Genomic DNA, 24964 nt, shown 5'->3' with positions numbered 1-24964 from the left:
AAATATAATGTTAAAGTTTGGGAATAAGTGGATAAAGATTAGCAATTTTCACTTTTTTGTGGAATATGGATTTATTTTCAGTTGAAAAGGCCTTATAAAGGTTCTTTGCATCCTATTTGGGATTAACTCATATCTTTCCAAATAAGTTCATCACTATTACTGATTGAGCTATAGAGGCTTAAGGGGATGTATTGGAGAAGATCCAGAGAAGATTTACTAAGTCAGTGTCAGGTCTATGGAATGTCAGATGCGAGGAAAGATTGAGGGAATGCAACTTTCAGAGCCTTGTAAATAAAAGAAGAAGAGCAGATATGATTGAGACATATAGGTTGGTGAGGGGTTGTTACTAGATTAGTGTGGAGGAGGCAGAGGGAGGCATCTAAGCAGGTTCTGTACATGGAAAGTGATTGGTGAGTGGAATGCATTGCCTGCAAGTGTGGCGAGTGCAGAAACTGAATGAGTTTAAGGCACATGTCCGAACTTTTTTGCACAATGTTAATAATAATAATACCCCCTTTTATTTTGTGACTTCCAAAGATGGCCCTTGTCCTTGTTCCCTCCCCTTTATTCTACTATATGAAAAATCTCCCCAGTGTCAGTCCAATAATAACCTTTCAACAGCTTAAATGTCTCAATCATACTCCCCATTTTTCTTCTATCCACAATTATATAGTTTTATGCCTTCAGTCTGTCCTCATAACCAACATTGTTCAGTCCTGATATCATTTTTATTATTCATTACTGCACCCTCTCCAAGATTATTTCATCCCTTCAAATTCCAGTGGCTTTATCTGAGTGCAGAAATCCAGATGTGGTCTGATTAGAGCTGAATAAAACCTCTTTTTGGAATATCTCGTTGCCACTTATCAACATTGCAGCATTTGTCTGAGTTTTCTTCACAATCTTTGCAATATGACCTCTGACCTTCAAATTTCCATCTACATTTACCCCAAGATCCCTTGCATCTTCCATTTCTTTCAGTATAACTCCACTAAATGAGTATCAGACATCCTGTATGTGGATTCCAAATTCAAACCTTACATTTAATAGCATTAAACTGATATCCCTATTCATTTCCCACCTTTACAGCTTTTTCAAATCCTCTTGAAGAGCCACAACATCTCTACTATTACTAATATCCCTCCCAAGCTTCACACCATGTGCAATCAACTGAATATGTAGTCCAATATACAGTATCATCAGCATAAAGGTTGAACATTAATGGTCCCAGAACTGAACCCTGTGGAACTCCACCTGTAATCTTCCTAATCTCTGATACTGCTACCCATATACAACTCTGGTATCTGAGAAAGCCAGTTACCAATCCACTCCACTCACTTGGTATCCAAACTCACATGATGCACCTTAAAAACAAATTTGTCATGTGGCATCCTGTTAAATACCTTTGCAAAATCCATTAAAATGATAATGTATGCATTTCCCTCATCCATTGCCATTGTTACTCTATTGTAAAAGACAACCAGAGAGCACCCCTTAACAAATCCATGCTAGCCCGCATATGTAATATTGCTCTCATCTACCCAGTATGAGTTCTTAGTAATTTCTCCAAAATCATAATCATATAGTTTGATAACACCATTCTACCACCACCCTTATGTAGTGGCACTGCCTTACGCTTTCACTCTACGGAAGCTTATTCCATTGCAAGACTCATTGTATAGTCAGATAGTTGCATGGTCAGTTCCACAGCATATTCCCTTAAAACACATGGTGAAATTCCATCTATACTCCCTGCCTTAATGACATCTAGTATGCTCAATATTTGGAATATATCCTCTTTTAATGCTTAACTCCTCCTTATCCTTCTAGGAATAAAGCCTGCTGCTGTACCAGGATGGAACGCCCAAATAAAATTATCATTAAATAGATCGACTATGTCATCTGCATTGGTCCCATCTCCATCCTGCAAGGTAATCTGTCCACAATTATTTTCTCCTCCTGCTCACCATATAAAGGAAAAACTCCTTGGATTGCAATGCTTGTCTTCTCTTGTATTCTAATTTTTCTCTCCTTAGAACACTTGTCACTTTCCTAGCCTGAGCTTTATAATTCTGATGCAACTGTTCTCCACCTCTCTCTTTATGTCTGCCATAATCTTTTTCCTTTGTAGCTCCTGTTTATTTTCTCTTCTCATTAATTTGACTCCAAATTGCTTTATCTTCTTCACTCAAGGTATATAATTCACTCAAAGAATCAAGTTTAGTTTTGTACAAAAGGAGAGAAGATTAGCACCCCCCCCCTAATAAAAATGGACCAACCTCTGGGCCTAATCATTATAAGGTAATGATTAGGCACTTAACCAATTTTTTACTGTTGAATTTGTATGTTGACATAATATTTTAGCATATTTTCTCTGCAAGGAAGAGTACAATGAAAGTCAGTTGCTGGAGCAAAAATTGGTTTTATTTTATGGAATATTTTTGAAGAATTTTATGCAGTTCACTGAAAATTTATTCATTTAGTGATCCTGAGACTGAATGCATATTAATTATCAAGGTTGTTACTAGATTTTGTGTAAAACAGTTAATCGAAGCAAAAATGGCAGTAATAACTAGGTCAACAAGGGATGCAAAAATCAAGTGTGTTGAGTGGTTGTGGATTTTACTGAGATGGTAAGTTTTCAGGAGTGTAATATATATATATATGCATGGGTGAATGTGGCAGGTATGTGTGTGTTGAGAGATTAAACAAGAGGAGCGAGGGTCTGCAGAAAGTGTAATATATTATTGGATTGCAGCGATTTAAATGACATTCTGGAACTGGAAGTGAAGAATACCGGATAAAATGCAGTGATGGATGTAAGACTAAGAATGATAGCCAGAAGAGTGAGTGTGGAGAATGTAATTGTGAATACAGAAATGATTTAAAAAAAAAGGAAAACTGAGTGTAATTGTGGAAGCGGAAGTGTGCTTGACTGACAAAGCAAGAGCTGGCAGGAATGGAAGAAAGTCTGACTGATGGAGCAGTAGTGGAAACAGTTGCTAGAATGCAAAAATTGGAGAATGAAATGATGAAGATGAGATTAGGCATGTACAGAATGAAATTAGATGTATGGTGGATACAAATGGTAGAGTGCAAAAGAATAAAATTAAAGGTAGTGGAGAAAAAAGAAGCAGCAAATTACTCAAAAATTCACTATATGGATATTCTATCATAAAAGGTGTTGTGGATGAGAGGACAAAAGGTCTGTTTTCCAGGAGGAAGAATGATTAGGGTTGAGGTGCTGGATATGAGAAGTAAGTGTGCGACAGAGTTAGTGATTATGATCGGAATGATTGATTTGGTTGGACATAGAGAGAATGTGAGGATGAATATCAGATTATTGATGAGAGTGAAATACAAGAGTGTATTAAGAAGAGTAGCTTGTGTTCCACCCTCACGAAAGGTATGACTATGAATTATGGTAGAGAGCAAAGATCTTTGATGGAATGTTATCAGAAATGTGTGAAGAGAAAATAGTGCAATTTTTGAATGTGTAGGATGAGGTTGAGGAATGAATGGAACTATATAACAGCATTGAACTGCATCTGAATGGTTTTAGAGTGAATAATTTGGTTGGAAAGGTTACATCTGGAAGAAATGTAACAAGTGATGCAAACCAGGTATCACTGGAAGTCAGATGATGTAAATGAGCAGGAGAGTGGACCAGATGAGACTGGTGTGGTTGCAAATGGAGAGGAGAATGTGAGAACAAGAATGTAAATTGGACAAGAAAATGGGGCAGGCCAGGGAGACACAGTGTAAGGAGAGTGAATTCTGAAAGCAGTAATGAATATATGTGGATGGTCAGCATAGGAATTGAACAGCTTGGAATACATGGAGTGTTGAGTCTTGGGGGGGGGGGGGCAAAAGATGAGCTGACAAGAGCAAGTGAGAAGTCACAAATGGGAAGACTTCTATGAGTAGGATTGGTTACAGACTAAGAAATGAATTGTTATGCTTATTTATAAATACCAGGAGTATCAGAAATAAGAGAGATGAAATTGTTGCATTGTTTGAGTTTATGTACCTGAAAATAGTTGGAATAAGTGAAACATGGTTAGATGATGACGACATTTTTACAGGAATAGAAATGGAGGGATATGATGTTTTTTTGCAAAGATAGGAAAGGCAAGAAGGGAGGGAGCACTGCTGATGATAGCAGGGGAATTATGTCTGCACATGGTTGAAACACAAAAGGAAAAGAGTGACTGGTTTTGAAGCAGTATGGTGTGTAATGAAAGTTGATAGAATATTTGGTGGGGGTTTTGCCAGTATGGTGTGTAATGAAAGTTGATAGAATATTTGGTGGGGGTTTTGCCACAGGCGAGGGAATTTGGAAGGTGGAGACAAAGAAACATATAGGCAATTTGGCTACTAAGAGCAAGCAAAACGTTATCATTATGGGTGATTTCAATGATGGCAATATCGATTGAAATGAAGAGATGGCATCAGTGAATAAGGAGTATAAATATAATAAATTTAGTTTAATCCTTTATCCAAGTGTGAGCAAACAAAGTTTGAGCCTGAAAGTATCTTCAGGACTAGGATAAGGTTGTACAACACCGGGCAACTCCTTGCAAAGGTGGAGCAAGCTACTATCACTCCTATCTCAGTATCTCCCATAATGCAAAACACATCTCCTTGCAGATATGTCTAATGTTATGCATTAAAGGAAGGGCCACTACCCAGACTAGTTTCGACCTTTATTGAGGACTCTTCAGTGGGAGCCAGGCCCAACGGAGATACCAGCCAGAAGCATTATCAAGGTCATCTCTACCTATAGGAGTTGCCAAATGGTGTGCCACCGTTTTAATAAATTACTCTGGATTTAGAGAAAGATGTTGAAAGTTTATTTTTCACTTGGTTAGAATATAATAAATTTAGTTTAATCCTTTTTCCAAGTGTGAGCAAACAAAGCTTGCACCTGAAAGTATCTTCAGGACTGGGGTAAGGTGGTGCAACACCAGGGCGACACCATTTGCCAAGTGGCCAAGTTGCCAAGTGGCACACCATTTGGCAACTCCTATAGGTAGAGATGACCTTGCTAATGCTTGGTCCTGGCTCCCACTGAAGAGACCTCAATAAAGGTCGAAACTAGTCTGGGTAGTGGTCCTTCCTTTAATGCATAACATTAGACATATCCCCAAGGAGATGTGTTTTGCATTATGGGAGATACTGAGATAGGAGTGATAGTATCTTGCTCCACCTTTGCAAGGAGTCACCCTGGTGTTGCACCACCTTACCCCAGTCCTGAAGATACTTTCAGGCACAAACTTTGTTTGCTCACACTTGGATAAAGGATTAAACTAAATTTATTATATACTAACCAAGTGAAAAATAAACTTTCAACAAGGAGTATAAATCTTTGGCAATATGGAATGTAGGACACATGAGAATTAAGTGTGTTAGATCTGGTTATATCATCAGAGGATGTGATTATGAATGGAGTGTCCAATGTTCATCTGGTTGATGAGAGTAATCACTTGGACCAGTTATATGAGGACTTCTATAAGGAAGGGTTATTACTTGTGATTATGATTAAGGAAGGCTGGTGATTATACAAAGCTTTATAGACAACTGCAAGCTATAGTGTGGAAAGAGAAATTGAATGGGAAGAAGACAGACACTGCATGGGCATTCGTCAAGCACTATTTAACAGCAGCAACTTCTGAGTGTATTCTTGAACAAGGCTAAATTAGGTAGGAGTAAAATGGATGAATGAAAAGATTGAATGTGAAATCAGGAGACAACAATCAGGAAAAAGATAGCAGTATAGAAACAACACAAGATGAATGTTGGTGATTATCAGGTAATTATCTGCGAAAAGAGTAAAAACAGCAGACCAGAAAGGTTACCTGGTTGGTAAAGACAGCAAAAGTGCAGTATGAGAAGAAAGTTAAGAAAAAATACTAGTGAGTTTTTTCGATGTGTGAAAAGGAAAAATGACTGTGGGAGAAGATACTAGTTGATGACACAGGCAGATTGGTAATCAATGTGGAGGATACAGTTGAAGTATTCAGTGATCAGTGATTCATTTGAAGGCAAGATTATGAGAAGTTGGAGCATAGAGAGTATGATGGAGGAGGGACTGATAGTAAATGAGTAGAAAATATAAGAGGAATTAAGTAAATTTGATGTTAACCACGCTACCGGCCAAGACGTCTATAGATGTCAAGATTATCATGGATGCGAAGTGCATATTAAAATTGTAATACCATTGATATTACATTGAAATATATGATGGATACGAAGCGTATGTGGATGCGTATTTGATCCATAATGGTCGGTAAGGTGGCTAATAAGGCAATAGGACTTGACAATATATTGTCAGGTGTCTCTGTTTAATTAATGATACCTTTGACATACCTATTTAACATGAGTCCCAAGGAATAGAAGATGGGAAAAATTGTTCCATTTCAGGAAGTGGGAGGGGGGGGGATAAGACTGAGGCTGCAAATTATAGGTCAATCTGTGTCTGGGATTGTTAAGGTGTTAGAAAGTTGGTAAAGACTAGGATTCAGAATGTGTTGATAATAGCACTATTCTTTATAATGGTCAGCATGGGTTTGCTAAGAGGAGGTCATATTTTAGCAATTTGCTTACGTATTACAAGAATGTGACAAATTCACTCGATAAAGGAGATGCATATACAGTGGTTACTTGGATTTTTCAAAGGCTTTTGATAGGCTGCTACATGACAAGCTAGTAGGTAAATTGAAACTGAACGGGATTAGATAACAGACTATCGAGTTGGATAGTTGATTGTCTTAGACAGGTATCAGCATCTTATATATGGAGGAGTGGTATCACAAAAGAAAAAGAAGAATGTCACTGGAATCTGTTTTGGGGCCTGCGTAACTGGAGATATACAGCTGTTTGCTGATGATGCAAATTTGGAATGAACTATATGAAATTTTATCAGACCATACCCAATAACATCCATTCAGAAGCTTATAGATCTTTTATCATATCACCCCCTCCTCTTTCTTTGTTTACCACTGTCTGCTGTTCACACAATCTGTCTTCATAATCTACATTCCATATTCAGATATAATTTTTGTAATTCTTTTTTGTAAACCTAGGAGATCATAACCGATCCCAGAGATATATCTCTAGTCACCTTAAATCTCACAAATTCACATCCATCATATACCACTTTCTGATACCTATCCATCAATCATCCACTTATCAAAGTCAATAGTTTATATTCCAATCTTGTATTCCCGGTTTATGCAACAGCCTTTCATGTGCCTTACCAAAGTCAAACAGTATCATAGTGTATCCATTCTCTTTGTCCAACTCAACCATGACTTTATATTATAACTTTAATAACAGAAATGGTATGTACTGTCATTTATCTATATTAGCATCACCATGAAAATTATATATAATTAAAGAGAAAAAAATGAAGATTGGGGGGGGGGGAACAAGTACATATTAGACAGCAAACAACCCATTGCCTTACTGTAGTAATAGTCCAAGAAATTGATAAATTCTGGAATGTAATCAGTAAAATTTAATTGATTAGATAAACTCCATCTTAAATCAACCAAAGAGTGCACTTTATTGCAGTAAAGCATGTCCTTGTTCTGGCATTTTTTATTATATGTGTAACCTGCTGCCTACATACAGTATGCTATAGAGTTTGTAGCCTTTATTGTGTGAACATGAAGCTAATATAAACATTGCAATATGTATAAAATTTGTTATTAAGAAGCTAATGTAATAAATTTTTTAAAGCTTTTCTGAATTTAAATAAAAAAGAAAGAATTATTAGTTATAAGGAATTGCACATTGAAGTAGATCTGCCTAATTTTTCTCTCTCTGATGATATATCATCTTTTGTCTGGTAAGACAAAAGCTTATTTAAAGATGAGTTGTCATATCACCATGGTGTTTAGAATGTAAGAGAGAGAGAGAGCAGAAGAAATAATTTGGGGGCACACACTCCCATTGTCAGATTATTATTATAACCGGAATCATAGTGGGTCAGAAAACTTACTGCAAGAGATCCATATTTAACTGCAGTGATATTATAATACCACAGCATAAATTCATTCACCATCTATGCATTCACCACCCTTTCCACAGCATTTACCTATTCCATGGTAGTTTTTATTGGCTATCAAAGTGTAATGCGGCGCATTGTAGAGAATTTGAATTTTCTGGTATGAGTTACATCATTAGAATAAATAGCCCTACTCTTCTTTGTCACTGCTTTCAGATTATGTTGTTATTGTAGCTAGGTGAGGGTGTAGTAATTTATTTATTTATTTTTATTTTTATTATTATTTTTTTTTTATATTGATCTCATACACAAGAAATCAAAGGACCTATAAAGCACATCAGTGCCATGTCTGGGGTACAGACAAGGACTCAGAAGTTTGACTTTTTTTTTTTTTTTAAGAGTTGTAGGTTGTAGTTTGGAAATACTTCTTGGGGTAAGCTGTTCCAGAGGATGGAGGTAGATGGAATGAGAAAGGAAGAGGAAAAGCAGGTTTGATGTGTTTGCAGTTGCATTGTAAAGGGGGTGCTGAGAAGCCAGCCAGCCACTGCTCTTGTACAGGTGCAACAGAAAGTGGAGGAATGATGGTTGCCAGTTCATTAGAGCAATGACTATAGACACAGTTTCAGACATAATATATATACCTGGTATGATTTTAGGATTCAGGACGACAGATGGTGTCGCTTGTGTGATGAGGCTTGTCAATGAATCTTCAAAAAGTTGAGGTAAAAGGAGTTCTGCCTACTCCCTTTGGGAATAAAAGGTATTAGATTTGTACATAATATTGATATTATTATTATCATCAACAGACCTCCATGGAGTCAAGAGACTCATCGTGAGAGGTTCCACTCTCACATGCACAGCTCACCATACCGTGACTTGAATGCATTCATTGGAATGAATTGCCTGAAAGTGTGGTGAGTGCAGGGACTCACTGCACTCACCACACTTTCAGGCAATGCATTCCAATCACCTACCACTCTCCATGCAAAAAATCTACTCCTCACCCACCTTATAGCTTCCAGGGATGGCCTTTTGTTCTCCCCATCTCCAGATATTCTATGAAAAATCTCATGCACGTTAATTATTATTATTATTATTATTATTGCCACGGGCTACTCCAGGAGTCCTTAGACTCATCGAGGGAGGCCCTAAACATCATGTTCACGCAGCTGTTCAACATTCTCACAGTATCTATCATACCTTGCCTTGAACTCGCTCACTGTCATAGCACCCACAACAGACTCTGGCAGCTTATTCCACTCATTTACCACTCTAAAAGTAAAGAACCCAGCTCTAACACCCCTGCTAACCACGCTCTTGTCCAGCTTCCATGGGTGTCCCCTAGTTCTCCCACCACCAGTCCTGATCTCAAAAATATCATCTGAATTAATCCTATAGAATCCTTTTAGCAATTTGAATGTCTCAATCATGTCTCCCCTTTTCCGCCTATCAACTAGTTTCTGCAACCCACAAATCTTCAACCTGTTCTCATATGGTTCATTCCATAGACCTGCTATCATCTTAGTCACTCGCCTCTGGATCCTCTCAACCTCCTCCCCATCGAGAAGGAACCGAGGTGACCAAATCTGGGCACAGTAGTCGAGATGAGGTCTTATCAGGGCTCGGTACAGAGGTACAATAACTTGTTTTTCTCTGCTCGTCAAGGTATTTTTCAACAACCAAGTGAGTTGATGAGCTGATTTAGCTACTTTCGCAATGTGCCCCCTAAACTTCATCTCCCTATCCACCAACACTCCCAAGTCTCTGGCCTCATCAATCTCTTGGAGTACAGTTCCACCAATGTGGTATACTGCTGCTAATCTTTTCACTCCGAAATGCATAACCTTACATTTTGTCACATTAAATTGACATCCATTCTCCTTAGTCCAGAACTCCAATCTATCTAAGTCATCTTGCAAGACTTTGACATCTTCTGCATTCACTATCGCCCTACCCAATTTTGCATCATCAGCGAACAAATGAACTGTCCCACTTAGACCCTTCCCTATATCGTTAATGAACAGATTAAACAGCAGTGGTCCAAGAACAGAACCCTGTGGCACACCACTAGTCACAGGCCGTTTTTTGGACTCTACTCCTGAATAAACTACTCTTTGATATCTCTCCATCAACCACCCAGCTATCGATCTCACCAACCCTATATCCATTCCCATATGTTGTAGTTTATGGATTAGAATTCCATGTGGTATCCTGTCAAACGCCTTTGCCAGGTCCAGCAGTATCACTGTAAACCCATTTCCCTTATCCAGTTCAGCCATCACCTTGTTATAAAACTTGATCAAGTTACTGAGGCATGATCTACCCTTCACAAAGCCATGCTGTCCTCTGTACAGTAACTCATTTTCATCAATCCATTCCTGTATTTTTCCCTTGACTACTTTCTCCAAGACCTTGACAACGACTCCTGATATGCTGATCGGTCGGTAATTTGCAACCATAGTCTTGGATCCTCCTTTATGCAGTGAAACTATTTTCCCCTCTTTCCACGCCTTCGGGACTAAGCCAGACCTGAGACTCAGATTAAACAACATGGTCAAGGGCACTGATAATTCATTAGCCGCTTCATGCAAGACCCGTGCCGGTATACCACCCAATCCCACAGATGTATTCACATTAAGGTTCTGTAATAGACTATTCACCTCCACTTCATTCATCACAATTCCCATATAAACTAATGGTTCCTTCATTTTTTCAACGTCACCACCTGGATGATATACTTTTGCAAAGTGCGCGCTCAGTAACTCCACTATATCGACTGGTTCAGTGAGCTCTTTACCATCGTCATTCCTTAAAATCATTTTGCCATGTACAGTTTTTTTCTTGCTTGCAGCATATTGAAAGAACTGTTTGGGATTCTCTTTTGCTTGCATAGCTAGTTTCCTTTCATAATCGGCTTTTGCTGTTTTTACCACACTCGTTACCCTTCTGGCCTGTACTTTATACCGTTCGTGTGCCTGCAGGTCACCCCTTTCTTTAAATTCCCTCCATAGTTGTTTCTTTTTTTGCAGCTCAAGCTTAATGGTGTTATTCATCCATTTAACCCCTCCTTGTTTCACTATTCGGACCTTAGGTATACAATCAGCCATAACCTCCTGTAAATGCTCTTTGATCACTTCCCATGCTCTATTGTCGTGACGGCTCCTTTCTGTCGTGTTCTAAATCTATCTAGTTTCAAGTCACTTTTATAAATAATACAACTAATTACGAAATGATCACCGATCCAAAAGTAGGGAAATTTATATTATTACTGCGCCACCCTATTCTTAGATTAGTCTATATAAATAGTAGGATCAGTTCTAAATTAAGTTAACAGTCATCTCATTAGGCCGAATTATCTATTATCATTTTTACTTGGGGTTCCCGCAAGATTCGAATGTTTATGAACGGTGCAATAATAAGGAATTCAGGCAAACACAATATTTAGATCAACAAAATAAAACATTTAATATATGATATGGTTAACAAATACAAGAACTCTATTTTAAAATGGAACTATACAATTAACTTAACACATCTTCTTAGGTCACTGATGCTAATTCAATGTTCTAATTTTCATACACTATTCACAGTCTCAAAAACACAAATCTTCTTATCTCAAGTTAAAATAACAATTTCACATTTATTCAGTCTTCACAAATCTATCAGCTCAATGTTTATATTCACAGCAGGCAATAAATTACGTAAGCAATATTCCAAGCAAATATATTCCGGACCTTGAACATCGGAAATATATCACAGTTAATGCTAAAATAGACAAACTTATACAACTACTCTTACCAGACAATTTCTTCAACACATCAAATTATTGAGAGAGCACTTATGAATTAACTTAATTAACATTAGCGGAACACACATAATAAAATTTCTCCACAGTTCAAACTATACTACTGTTAGTCGCACTTCACTATTCCAAACAACAGTAATTAGGTACTGATATCTATTCTTATTCACTTTTCTCCAAGTAATCAATATAACTCCTTCCTAGGGCAACATAGAATTAAATCGTAATCCAGATTAACTGGAACTAATCAGAATTTTCGCATTGACTGTCCAGTTTCCTTTTTATCTGATTACGGCATCAACCTTTCTTCATAACAACAGCTGACTTCGCTTATAATATTAAACTTTATGATTCACTACTTATTGGTTCACTTCCGAACACTATTTTCATAAATTTCAGCCCTAAGGATCTTATAATCTTGGTTCCGCAAAACTCTCTCCTCCCTCGCTTAATAATAATTTCTCTCTTCCTTCCCTGTCTTATCTCTGACCTTCCCACTTCTTTTTCTTTCCCCCTCTATCTATCTATGACCTTCACTCCCACCTTACGTTCGAACGCCACGCTCTCTTCACTCGTGGTTGTTTACGCGTGCGTCTCCATGACAATAGACTAAGCGTAAACATTTCGCTAATGTAATGTATGCTATATTACTGCTACATGAGTGATTACATAACATTAAATATTTCACAAATAAGAACCATATAATATTTAAGCTACTTCTTCAACTTTTTGATTACGTATACAGTTAAATATAAAATAACACTTTACGTTACATCACATATTTTTAGTTATACAAAATTCCAAACATATTATTATTTTATAAACTAATAATAGGTTAGGTTTTGAATAAATATTCAATTAGTAATTCCTAATTAAGGAATAATAAATAATTTTATATAAGTCATGATTAATATTTAATAAGCAATGTTAAATGTGAATGAAAAATAATAAATTACATAACATAGCTTCATTCACAATTTAACACTATCGACGTCCAGCCCTTGCAGTTGTACATGCCATAGCACTGATCCAAGCAATCCCCTAAGCTTGTCATACTTGCCAGCACGGTAATTCCACATATACCCTGTCTTAATCACAAATTTCACACCTTTAGCCACCTCCCAGGTCAAGACCTTATGATCACTCTCACCAATAGGTGGCAACATGGTCATATTCATTACAGTCAAATTCTCAGATACTATTACCAGGTCAAGCACTCTCACACCCCTAGTATTTTCAATTACATGCTGTTTCAGATAGTTATCCCTTAATAATTGAATAAAATCCATTTCCTTCCTCACATGTGTCCTCTCCTCCTTCCAATCAATGTTACCATAGTTGAAATCCCCCATAATAATTACCCTCCTTCCACTCATTTCATCAATTTGTTTATGCATACCATCTCCACCATCTATTCCATCACCTGGTCTATAGCAGCACCCAACTGTATATTTTATTCTGCCAGTATCAATCTCACACCAAATAGCCTCAAATGAGCTCCTTTCACTATCCTGCAATACTTCAATTCTCCTTGGCTGCAGTTCATCAGCTATCATCAATAACACCCCTCCCCCAATTTTATTCTCTCTGTCCCTCCTAAACATACTATAACCTACACATTCTATCCCACTAACTATATCATCTTCTGTCAGCCATGTTTCACTAATGCCAATAACCTGTGGCCAGGAAGAGCCAATCAAGGCCAAAAATTCTTCCTTCTTGTTCCTAATACTCCTGGCATTAGTATACATGAATTGCAGTGTTCCCTTTGTCCCACCCCTATCTTGATGCGTTATTCTGAATATCCCATTCCCATTTTTTTGTCCTTGTTGCTGGCTCAGGTACATTATATACATTTTTACACTCAACTGTCTCACTGATGTCTGGATATCCACTTCCCCCCTTCCTTGGTAGTTCTAGTTTCCCTGGTTCTGCACATTCATTTTCACTTCATTCAGCAACACTTTTTCCAGTCTCCACACACCAAGTCCATTCAAATGCAGGCCATCCATCTTGTATAAGTCCTTTCGCCCATCAAACTCATTCCACACGTCCACAAATTCCACACCACACCGTCCGCATAACCTGCGCATAATATCATTTGCGATTATGGCCCTCCTTCTAAACTCCTCTCTGTCATACCGCGGTAACAGACTCACCATTCTAACTCTGTCACTCTGTCAATCTACATCCTTTGGGACATAGGTGCACTTTTGTTTAAAGTTCATTTAATGCTCTTATTTAATCTGGTAATTACCCCCTTTACTCTCTTTACCATGAAATTTCAAGTCTCTATCCACCACAATCCTCAAATCCTCCACCTCCTCCAAAATATCTCCACCAGTCCTATACTCTGCATCATATCTTTGCTTCACAAATTTTAAAACCTTATGCTTTGTAATATTAAACTGACATCCCCACACAATTGCCCATTTTCAGTCTATTTAGATCCTCTTGCAAAGCTCTACTTCTCAATAACTCTCCCCAACTTGGCATCATCTGCAAACAACTGTATGTCACATTTAAGCCCTTTCAAATGTCATTTACATACAAATGAAACAACAGTGACCCCAAAACAGACCCCCTGGGGCACACCACTAGTGACTTTGCTCTTCTGGGATATCACTTCCCATACTTAACCTGTTGATACCTATCAGACAGCCAATCTTCCATTCAATGCACTAATCTACTATCCAACCCCATCTGTTCCAATTTAACTACTAATTTGTCATGTGGTAATTTATTGAAAGCCTTCACAAAATCTAAATATACTACTGTGCATTCTCGTATATGCCTTCTCCTTGTCCACTAATTTTTTCGCCTTGTTGTAATAAGTAAACAGATTGCTAAAACACGATCTTCCTTTAGCAAACCCATGCTGTGAATTAAAGGGAATGCAGCTGCTATCTGCCCATTTCTGAATCCTTGTCCCCACTAGCTTCTCCAACACCTTGACCACAACTCCAGACAAATAGATTGACCTATAATTCGAAGCCTTAGTCTTATCACCTCCCTGTTGCCATCCTTCCATTCCTTTGGGACATAGGTGCACTTTTGTTTAAAGTTCATTTAATGCTCTTATTTATGTAAAATAAGAAAAGAATTTTTTATTTTTATTGATTACTAGATTTATTACATTTTATAAACTTTAATTCATAAGCTTATGAAATGAAATTTATGCAATTCAAATATGTACACAACATGTTTGAATTGCAAATATGTTGTATACATTATAATGCTAATATAAAAGAGATATTTCTAAAATAATCAGTATTTATCTGACTCATGTAAGTTGTGTATAGTAGTATCCTGTTTTTTTATTTTTTTATTTTTTATTTATCATTTTTTTATGATAGTTAATATATGTTTGATATTTCTTTCTATATTTGGAAAAATTTCTTTTATATAGCCAGAAAAACTCTCACAGACCAAGGTCAGTACCCATGCATACAATGATTCTTAATATATGAACAAACGTTTGTAGAATGAATTCATCTTAAGAAATGTTTCACTGATTTATGATGTTCACAATGCTTGGAAGGGGAAACTTCATAATTAATGAAGACTGCAGTGTTGAACAACAATATACAACTACAGAAGATGAAGTTTCCAGTTGCTGTTTACCTTTTAAAAAGAAAATAAACATAGACAACAAGGCAGGTATGATTCTTTCATTTTAGTATCTGTTCTTGATGTGATTAATAACAGAGGATATCGCTAATGCATCATTAGTATTTCAGTTAATATAATCAGTTGACATCAAAGAAATAGATCATAGTATTCCAGATTATTACCCCAGATTATTCTGAGATTAAACTGAAATATTGCTGAGAGTGAATGGTTTGTGGTATGAGAGCAAGAATGGAAAGAATGTTTTTCAGAAATGTTTCACAAGTGAATGCAACTAAATGAGAGTCATGTCAGGAATGAAGTGACTGATATCAACGATATAAGGCAGAATTGCGAAAGTGTTATGTGGAGAATGTGGTGGAAGCAGTGAATGATAGTGCATGAAATACAAATGAGAGTTTGAAGGAAGTGGATGAAAGTAATAATGTGGATTATGAGATCCCAGTGCAGAAAGAAATTGTATGCTTACATGGACTCCTTCAGAGGACCAAATGTGAGCTTAAGTGACTGGAGAAATTATTATTATTATTACATGACACCTCCATGGAGTTCAAAGACTCATCAAGGGAGGGCTCCCACTCTACAAACTCTCTGTCTCCACTACACTCAATCCACTAACTACAATTCGAACCTTCAACCTTTTGGCTGGAGGGAGCAGATACACTAACCACTTAGCCAACCAGGCCAGCAATGATTGGTATGTGTACAGCAGGAAGAAAGAAAGAAAGAGTGAATGAGAAAAGCATACAAGTGCAAGAAACTGGGAGAAAATTGAAAGTATTGTATGAGGATTCAATGATAATAGGTATACTTAATGAGAAAGTGACAAAAGCATGTTTCCCAGGTGTGAAGATAAAGGATGTTAGCAAAGTTATAAGTTTGAAGAAGAAAGAGGTGAACAAAGTTAATTGTTTTTGCAGGCACAAATGATTTGAAAGGTGAGAAATATGCAATGAGAGAAGATATGAAAGAGTTTTTGGAAGAAGCAAAGATGAAGAGTAAGAAAGTAAAGATTGTTAGTCTGCTTCCTCAGTATGACAGGACAGAATTGAGAAGGGCCATGATTACCAGTGGTTAATAAGAAGATTGTGTTGGAGGAATGGCTGTATGCCAAGTATCAAAAATAAAGGAGAGGAGTTTTTGGCATTGGTCAACTCGACTTGGCCAAAAAATATCAGCATCAGTGAGACCTGGTTAACAAGAAAGGATATAGTTACAGGGATAGAATGTCAAGTGCATTGTATTTTCAGGGAGGATGGAGAGGAAGCCGGATATTGTTGATGATAGCTGAACTTCGACCAGCAGAAATAGAAGTTAAGGAGGATTGTAGATCTGAAGGAAATGGTTTGAGTTGAATGGAAGAGCTTCGAGTAGTTTTGATGTCTTCCTCTTCAAATACAGAAGAAATAACACTTATTCCTATCCCTTATGTGCAAGAGGCATTAGTGAAAGCATAGCAAATGTTTTAAAACCACTAAATATTTTTGTTGCCTTTCGACCATTCAGAAAAATCTCCACCTTTTCTCACTTCTCCAAAGGACAAGCTTCTACATCTCAGTTATCCAGGCTACCAGATTCCTTGCTCTTGTGGATTATCTTATTTCAGACAAACAGGAAGGTATGCCTTTATTCGGCTAGAAGAACACCAGTCTTATATTCACTACCTTGAACCTGAACGTTCTGGACTTGCAGAACATGCCATCAACACTAGACATAGAGTTCATTGGAACAAGACAAGAGTCATTCACAAAAGTCTTTTCCTCATGGAACGGCTTTATAAAGCAACATGTGAAACTTTACTCACTCTCCTAACTTAAACAGATCCGATGGTTTACATCTATCCCTTTTGTGGGAGATAGTACTTTATAAATCAGCTAATCTTTCCCAACTTTTTTAATTGTGTATATATATATATATATATATATTTCCTTTTTTTATTTTTTTTAATAAGTTAGGGAATTTATTGACCTTTTTTTAATTATCTTACATTAGCTACTTTTTGGTGGTGCCTTTTGGACACCAACAATAACTGACAATTGTTGGACACCAACAATTGTCAGTCATTGTTTAATTAGCTTTATATATGTATTGAAGATGCCTGTGATACTTAGGCGAAAATTCTACTAATAAATAATATTTTACGTGATTTAATTCCGTTATTATAATTTTAATTATTATGTCTACTCACGGTATTTCCTTACTGAAACAAACGAATATGATACTCTATAGGGGAGAGCATGGTTTTGTAAAAGGTAGGTCCTGCCTCAGTAATTTATTCACATTTTATAATAAGGTGACAGCAGAATTGGATAAAGGAAATGTGTACACCATAATACTGCTGGACTTTGCAAAGGCATTTGACAAAATACTGCATGGAAAACTATTACAAACGTTGGAGCAAATGGGAATGGATATGAGGCTGGTAGCATGGATGGTTGGGTGGCTGATAGGCAGACATCAGAGGGTGTATGGTGGAGTGGAATCAAGGTGAATGAGGATGACTAGAAGTGCTCCAGGGCCCTGTACTAGGACCACTACTCTTTGATTTGTATGTTAATGATATAGCAGAAGATTCAAGGATGAATATTCAGTTGTTTGCTGATAATGCAAAACTGGGGAGGGCAATAGTTGATAAAAGTTATATCGATATCTTGTGGGATGACTTAAATAAATTAATTGGCAGTGTAAATATAAGTTAAAGATACCAAGAAATTATATACTTGGTTTAATCCTTTATCCAAGTGTAAGCAAACATATTTCGCACCTGAAGTATTTTCAGGACTGGGGCAACTCGTATAGAAGCTAATGACTTCATATCACTTACCTTAATATCCCATAATGCAAAGCATATATCCTTGCGGATATATGCATTATGGAGATGTGCATTATGGAAAGTGTCACTACCCTGACCGGTTTCGACCTTTATTGAGGTCTTCAACAATAACTGGCAGTGTGGGCAAAGGACAATGGTTATCAATTTAATGTTGTAAAATGTAAGGTTTTGGAATGAAAAGGGTCACTTTGGGATTGAATGGGTTACACATGCTTCGTATCATATTGATGGTACCAGATTACAGGAAATTGATCAGGCTAGAGATATGGGGGTGATGGTAGATAGAGATTCGAAATTCAGAGGACATATTGTAAGAGTTTGCAAAATAGCTCAGAGGATTACTTGGATGTTGAAGAACACTTCGACAAGTAAAGGAGGTTATTATCCATCTTTATAAGGCTATGTTTCAGCCACATGTTGACTACTATGGACAGATTTGGTCACCTGCATTTGTAGTGGACTGGATTCAGATATAAGTGACTAAGCTCGTGACAGGTCTGCAGAATGTTCTCTTTGAGGATAGATTGAAAGTGTGTCAGTTGCAGAGTTTGCTGACAGGAGGGAAAAGAGCAAATGGGATTTGATAGAAACTTATAAGTTACTGAAGGGATTCCGTAAGATTGACACAAAAGAAATTTTTCAATATATGGGAAGTAGGGGAAAACAAGATGTCATGTTTGGAAGTTTAGACAACTTCCAAACAAGTGCGGTTGGTAAGGGTGCAGACTAGGTTTAAGTTAAGGGATATTACATCCCATATCGTTTCTTAGCCGAATAAGAAACTCAAAGAGTTTCATGCCGAATATAGTAGAAACTATATAAGTTCGGCGATTCCAAGTGTAAACAAATACTTGGATACTGCAGCAACTGACCCTTAAGGTAGTGCAAGCTGAGGCAGCTCGTGTCAAAGGTGGAGCAAGATCCGATCACTATTCTTGATATTTACCCATAATGTGAACTTAGCTCCTAGGAGCTGTATTACTGTTCTACATTATGAGAGAAGGTCACTACCCAGACCGGTTTCAACCTTTATTGAGGTCTCATCAGTGAGTAGGTAGACCTAGTTAATATCAAGTTTGTAGCGAACAGAACTTACAACCCTTCTATGAGTATTGCCGAGAGGTGTCCTAATAAATTATTAGATATATGAAGAGCCAAAGGCTTCAATTCGGTGCAGACTAGGTTTTTTACTTGGAGAGTGGTGAATGAGTGGAATGGATTGCCAGAGGTGGGTGTGAATGTCCCAGCAGTGAATAAGGTTAAGGAGATGTATCATAGGTATTGTGTTAGTAGATAGTGTGCATCTCCTGCTAAGAGTTGAAAGTTTATTTTTCACTTGGTTAGACTATAATAAATTTAGTTTAATCCTTTATCCAAGTGTGAGCAAACAAAGTTTGTGCCTGAAAGTATCTTCAGGACTGGGGTAAGGTAGTACAACACCGGGCAACTTGTTGGAAAGGTGGAGCAAGCTTACATCACTCCTATCTCACTTTCTCCCATAATACAAAACACATCTCCTTGCAGATATGTATAATGTTATGCATTAAGGGAAGGGCCACTACCCAGACTAATTTCGACCATTATTGAGGTCTCTTCAGTTGGAGCCAGGCCCAGATGTGGAGATTCCAGGCAGAAGCAATAGCAAGGTCATCTCTACCTATAGGAGTTGCCAAAAGGTGTGCCACCTTTTTTTATTAAATTACTCTGGATTTAGAGAAAGATGTTGAAAGTTTATTTTTCACTTGGTTAGACTATTTTACCCTAGTCCTGAAGATACTTTCAGGTGCAAACTTTGTTTGCTCACACTTGGATGAAGAATTAAACTAAATTTATTATAGTCTAACCAAGTGAAAAATAAACTTTCAACATCTTCCTCTAAATCCAGAGTAATTTAATAAAAAAAAAGGTGGCCCACCTTTTGGCAACTCCTATAGGTAGAGATGACCTTGCTATTGCTTCTGCCTAGTATCTCCACATCTGGGCCTGGCTCCCACTGAAGAGACCCCAATAAAGATCGAAACTAGTCTAGGTAGTGGCCCTTCCCTTAATGCATAACATTATACATATCTGCAAGGAGATGTGTTTTGCATTATGGGAGATACTGAGATAGGATTGTGTAAGCTTGCTCCACCTTTGCAATGAGTTGCCCAGTGTTGTACTACCTTACCCCAGTCCTGAAGATACTTTCAGGTGCAAATTTTGTTTGCTCACACTTGGATAAAGGATTAAACTAAATTTATTATACAGTATATCCTGCTATGAGTCTTTTTGACTCCATGGAGTACTGGTATAAGTAATAATAACTGTCAGAATTATTTTGTCCATATATAATAAAATTATGTGAACAAAATAACGTTTATCCACTTTGATAGTAACATGAAGTTTTTATATAAATTAGCAGTGATTTCCTGTTTTAAATTTAATTTGGATTAATATGTCTTAGCTTTGTATTTTAGATTTAGATTTCAGAGGTGCATAATTGGGAAAAAAATAATAAATGTCAGTAATTTTTTTATTAGAATAACTAGGTGTGCAAGAATGAATCATTCATGAAAGCTTCATTTAGGGCATTGACCCCAGAGACCTAAAGTTATGGTTGGAAGCGGTGCTGAGTAATGCATAAATGTTATTTAAGGTATACATTTGATAGTTAAAAAATTAGAACAGCATCTGTGAAGGATTCCATAGAAGTATAATTAATATATTTCATTATGCTAAATTTCTGTTATATTGTATATTGAAACAAACTATTTTTTATATACGTATTTCTGAAATGCTAATCTGAAATGTACCGTGTTGTTTAAGAGATACTTGTACCATGAGAGGTTTCTTCCTTCCAACATCATCCTCTTCAAGTGACTTGCCAAAACCATTCAAATGCAGTCCATTGCACTTTTACAGTTCTATTTTTCCCTCAAACTTATCCACACATTCTCAAACTACACTTCTTTCTCTTCACACATTTCCTCTAACATTCAATTCAAGAACTTTGTTATCTACAACTCATGATTGTCATATCTGGGCAACACACAAATTTCTTTTCCTACCACACTGTTGTGTTTCAATGACCTTATGATATCCATCCTAATTTAGTTGTTAGTTTTCATATATATTGTGAAAGTTTAATCAGTAAATCAGTAACATTTTGAAGATATATGGAATGATATATATACATAATAAACAAGGAAGTATCTCTAGCCTGTTAGTGTGACTGTTATTTTGGGCTATGCTATGGTATGCTATGCTGTGTATCATGGATTGCCTTTTTCAGGAATTAAGCTTTGAAATAGCTTAAAGATTATTAGAACTACTTAAATTCATTCTCTAATAAAAGGTAGTTTTTATAATAGAATGGATTTCTTAATGTTATTCCAAGGTAGTTCAGTATCCTGTTTTTTTTTTGAATTTAGCCATTCAAACCCACAGCCAGCACACTAGCTGTAGGTTTGAATTCTATGTGGTATATATGTTTATGAATATTTTTATTTGGTAGATGATTTTCACCTAAGTGAGATTACTACTCTACTTATTGGAGATGTAAAGTAGCTTGAGAAGGTAACGTGCTTGGTTTCTAGAGCAGGGGTTCTGAATTTTGTCTTAACCTATCGTCTGTGTTCACTGGGCATCTACAGATGCCGTATGGTCACTCCGATGCTCGATGATGTTCCACACTAGGCCTCGCCATGTAGTCCTGTTGTTTGCCCTTCTGGCAGCCTCAACTCTCTGAAGATCAGTCACTCCACACAAGCCACCCATCCATCTCATTGATGGTCTATCCCTGCCTCTTTTTCCAGGAACTTTACCTTCTATTACTGTTCTGAGAAGTCCTCCTTCCATCCTTTCTATGTGTCCAAAATATTTTAATTTTCTTCTGTCAATATCCTTAAGGAGCCTTAAAGTTCTACTAATCTTTTCTAACACCCATTCATTTGTACTCCTTTCAGTGTATGATATCCTCAACAGCCTTCTGTAACACCACATCTCAAAAGCAGATATCCGTTTCTTATCTGACTTCTTCAGGTTCCAAGTCTCGCATCCATAAGTCACTGTTGGAAAAACAACTGCATCCAAAATCCTCAACTTTGTTCCCATGGAGATAGATCCATCCTTCCAGATTTTAAACAGGTCTCTGACTGTTGTTTTAGCCATTCCTAACCTTTTTCTGACATCTTCTGAACAGCAATTCTTCACATTAATAATGGATCCCAGGTACTCAAACTTCCTGACTTCCTCAATTCTTTCTCCATTAAGATACATTTGTTTCTCAAGAGCTTCTCTGTTTGTTTTTCCTTTGAGAACCATGATCTTTGTCTTGCTAGAATTGAGTTGAAGTCCTCTGTTATTACTGATCTTGTTAACTTTGTCAAGAATTAGTCCTAGTTCTTCCATGTCATTACAAAGGAGTACTGTATCATCAGCGTACCTCAGATTACTGATCAATCTACCTCCTATCGTAATTCCTGTCCTTAGCTCATCCAATGCTTCACGCATGATGTCCTCTGCATATATACTAAACAAGTGAGGAGAAAGTAAACATCCTTGTCTAACTCCTTTTCCAACTTGAAGCCAGTCAGTTAATCCAACACCTGTTCTTACTGTGGCTTCTTGCTCCTTATACAAGTTGGCTATCAACCTGATAGTGTGTTGAGGAAAACCCATTCTTTCCATTACTTCCCACAGTTTCACATGCTCAACACAGTCAAAAGCTTTAGAGTGGTCTAAGAAACACATTACAAGAGGGAGTCTGAATTCTTTATATTTTTCTATGATCTGTCTAAGGCAAAGGATCTAATCTCTGGTGCCCCTACCTTTCCTAAAACTTGCTTGTTCCTCGGGCATCTCTGCCTCAACTTTGGCCTCAATCCTATTTTAGCATGATCTTTAATAAAATTTTGCTTGCATGAGATATCAAACTAATAGTTCTATAATTCTTGCATGCCTTCATATCACCTTTCTTGTGTAGTGGTATGAAAACTGACTTCTTCCAGTCTCTAGGCCATGATCCTGTCTCCCATATCCTTGTAATCAATCTATGAAACACTCTTATCCCTCCATCTCCTGCAGCCTTAATTAACTCTGCTGGGATTTCATCTGCACCTGGGGCCTTATTGCTGTTGAGCTGCTTAACTGCTCTTTCAACTTCATGCCTAAGTGGAGGAGGTTCCAAATCAAAATTTTCTTGGTGGGAGGACTTCACATTTTCTTTATCCACTCTGCTGTACAGTTCCTCACAGTATTCTTTCCATCTGTTTTTGATTTCCAACTCTTCTGTTAGTAATGATCCATTCCTGTCTTTGATGACATTCAATTTAGGCTTGAACTTGTGCTTTAAGTCACGAACTAAATAAAACATCCTTTTATAATTATGCCTTCTCATCTGGAACTCTATTTCTTCACATTTATTAGTATAGAACTTTTCCTTATCCTGCTTGATGGCTCTTCTGATTTCTCTATGTAATCTCTTGTATTCTTCGGTCCCTGTGTCTCTTTGTTTTTCCAACCGCCTTCCTTTGATTAGTTCCCATGTTGAATCTGATATCCATGGGTCTCTTGGTTTTCTTATTGGGCCGAGATACGTCTTCGCTGTATCCTGTATTATCATCTTGACTCCTTCCCAAAGCATTTTTAATAATAAAGTAGATGTAAAGTAGCTTGAGAAGGTAATGTGCTTGGTTTCTAGAGCAGGGGTTCTGAATTTTGTCTTAACCTATCCATGATGTTAAATGTGCTTGAGGTTTATTACCTTTCATTGTGGGTGCTTAAGAGTCAAAGCTGTATAACTGAGAGGAGACCTCCACATAGCCTTTAAAGGAACGTGGAGAACCGACCAGGGCTTCTGACCTAATGTCCAATCCTCACCTTCTCGTGGTGCACCCTGTTGGGTATCTGCTTGGATACTGAACGAATGAGGATGGGCTGGCAATTTGGAATTTAGCCGACCAAATTGTATTCTTATTGGTTAAACCAAAATAAAAAATGATTTTACAACATGACAAAATTTCATGCCGGCTGGGCCGTCACCTGGTTAAACAAGGCCCCCGTTGTTTTTGCCAGGGAACCAGGGCGAACAGCGAAAAGTCAGCTACTGGAACAAATCTGAAAACAAACCCCAACTCAACATCACCAGAGTTAAAGATCGGTATTATCAACGTAAGAAGCCTGAATGGCAAAGAAATGGAGCTAGCTGAGGAATTAGATAAGTACCAGATTGACATAATAGGGGTGACTGAAACAAAAAAAAACAAAAACTGGTGAGATCTTTACTGAGCAATAAATACAAAACGTTATATTCAGGCAATGACAATCAAGGAAAAGAAGGAGTAGCCATAGTATTCAACACAAAATACGAGGCTAATCTTCTTGAATGGCAGTCAGTCTCAAGTAGAGTAATGTGGGAAAATGAGAATGGGGAACTGGACAATGAGACTTATTTGTGCCTATGGTCCCACAGAAGGTTCTACTAAGGTAGAAGTGGAGGAATTTTTTGAGTCTCTAGAGAAAGCTACTGACACAATGAAAAAGGAAAAGTTGGTCCTTGTTGGGGATCTAAATAGAGTAGGAAGTGATTGTCAGGCATACAAAAATGTTTTGGGAAAATTTGGAGAAAAGAGCAAAGCTAATAATAATGGCAAATATCTGTTGGATTTCTGCTCGGGACATGGACTGGTTATTACTAATACCATGTTCC

At 37.3% G+C, this 24964-nt stretch overlaps 1 protein-coding gene and 1 pseudogene across 7 annotated transcripts in view; both read left to right on the top strand.

Moving 5' to 3' along the window:
• The window catches only part of DEF8 (differentially expressed in FDCP 8 homolog), a 165270-nt gene that overhangs the window by 6122 nt on the left and 134184 nt on the right, over window positions 1-24964 (top strand). For 5 of the 7 annotated variants that reach the window (XM_090414992.1, XM_090414993.1, XM_090414995.1 and 2 more), the window contains one exon: window positions 15223-15473. In XM_090414992.1, coding sequence (XP_090271118.1) covers window positions 15332-15473 — 142 coding nt within the window. In that variant the 5' untranslated portion in view covers window positions 15223-15331. The remainder of the gene's footprint in view (window positions 1-15222; window positions 15474-24964) is intronic. The other 2 variants (XM_090414997.1, XM_090414996.1) reach the window with 2 other exon arrangements.
• LOC150092356 (U6atac minor spliceosomal RNA) lies at window positions 2224-2330 on the top strand (annotated as a pseudogene).

This window comes from Typopeltis vanoorti, chromosome 26, assembly GCF_054136105.1.
Source record: "Typopeltis vanoorti isolate ZY-2024b chromosome 26, IOZ_Tvanoo_1.0, whole genome shotgun sequence".
In the NCBI taxonomy this organism is placed as follows: Eukaryota; Metazoa; Arthropoda; class Arachnida; order Uropygi; family Thelyphonidae; genus Typopeltis; species Typopeltis vanoorti.
Note: the sequence above shows the minus strand (reverse complement) of the source record. Positions and strands in the feature narration are given on the sequence as shown.